This window comes from Grammomys surdaster, unplaced genomic scaffold, assembly GCF_004785775.1.
Source record: "Grammomys surdaster isolate TR1022 unplaced genomic scaffold, NIH_TR_1.0 126115, whole genome shotgun sequence".
NCBI lineage: Eukaryota > Metazoa > Chordata > Mammalia > Rodentia > Muridae > Grammomys > Grammomys surdaster.
The window spans coordinates 6,880,564-6,881,799 of NW_021620923.1; the positions used below are offsets into that span (position 1 = coordinate 6,880,564).

At 60.2% G+C, this 1,236-nt stretch overlaps 1 protein-coding gene across 1 annotated transcript in view; it reads left to right on the forward strand.

The window, feature by feature from the left end:
- The first annotated feature begins 442 nt into the window (after positions 1 to 442).
- Cadm2 (cell adhesion molecule 2) overlaps positions 443 to 1,236 on the forward strand; it is a 919,498-nt gene continuing 918,704 nt past the window's right edge. Inside the window, exon 1 of the mRNA XM_028756256.1 lies at positions 443 to 503. Coding sequence (XP_028612089.1) covers positions 443 to 503 — 61 coding nt within the window. The remainder of the gene's footprint in view (positions 504 to 1,236) is intronic.

Genomic DNA, 1,236 nt, shown 5'->3' on the forward strand with positions numbered 1-1,236 from the left:
CTGCCCCTGTCCCCCACCCCTCCCTTCTGTGACCTACCCACTCCTTGCAGCCCTCGCCTTGCACCTTCCCCGACACCCCGGCATCTCTGCATCACCTGCCTGAGCAGCCTCCGGGCGGGCTCTGGGACTTGCCGCGAGCTCCGAAAGGAAGGCAAGCTCCAAAGCGGTGCCCGGCAGATCGGTTGTCGGGGCTGCACCACCAGCAGCAGAAGGAGAAGAAACTATTTAGCCCACCGAAACCCCATTCTGCGGGTGCTCTGCCACTGCCGCTTTTGCTGCCGGCAACCAGCTTCCGCGCGGGTTCGAACACCGCAGCGGTGGTATCGTGGGTCCTGCGGGAGCCGGGAGGACGACACCAGAGGAGCCCTTGCACTGTGTGGTTCTCACAACCAACACCTTCTTGCCCCCACGATCCTTCCCCAGACCCTTAAAAGAAGGGACCATGATTTGGAAACGCAGCGCGGTTCTCCGCTTCTACAGTGTCTGCGGGCTCCTGTTACAAGGTAATCCCCGCCCCGCTGTGGGGAGCATCGCTTCACGCCCATTCCCCATCCTCCCCATTCCACCCCGTATTTCTACTCTCCCCTGGCAATCCCCCAGTGCCCGGCGGTTTCCAGTCCCTCCCCCTCCGCCCCGGTGCTGCAGGGGGCAGTGGCAGTTTGCACCAGCCGTAGCTTCTCCAGCGCTGGCTCAGCCCAGCTCTGGTAGCATAGCAGGCAGCTCCTTACGCGGCACCTTTCGCCTTTTCATTCACCTGAGCTGCCTTCATTCCACCCCACTCGATCCCCGCCAGCATCCCCCTCCCACTCCCGGTGGCTGGCAACTTGTGCCTGTCTCCACATTCCATTCTCCCATTCTCCCACCAACCCTCGCCAGCCACCTCCCACATCACGCTCTTAAGCGACCCTTTCCACCTCTTGTCATCTCTTTAACCTCCTCCCCTTTTAGGGTCGCTTTCCTCTTTCCCTTCTTTCCACCAGCATCTCATCCATGTGTCTTTAAAAAAGTGTGTGAGAGCCTGGAAGCGAGCTACCGCGACGGCAAGAACAGCAGCAGCGGCGGCACCGTGTGCATTGCAATAACATCCCGGGGGGTGGGGGTGTTGTGAGACGTGTCATTCACCTAGGAAGAGAAGGGAGACTCTGTCTGGTCTAGAGAGAGGAGAGCGAGCAAGCGAACGGAAGAGAGAGAGAGAGAGAGAGAGAGAGAGAGAGAGAGAGAGAGAGAGAGAGAGAG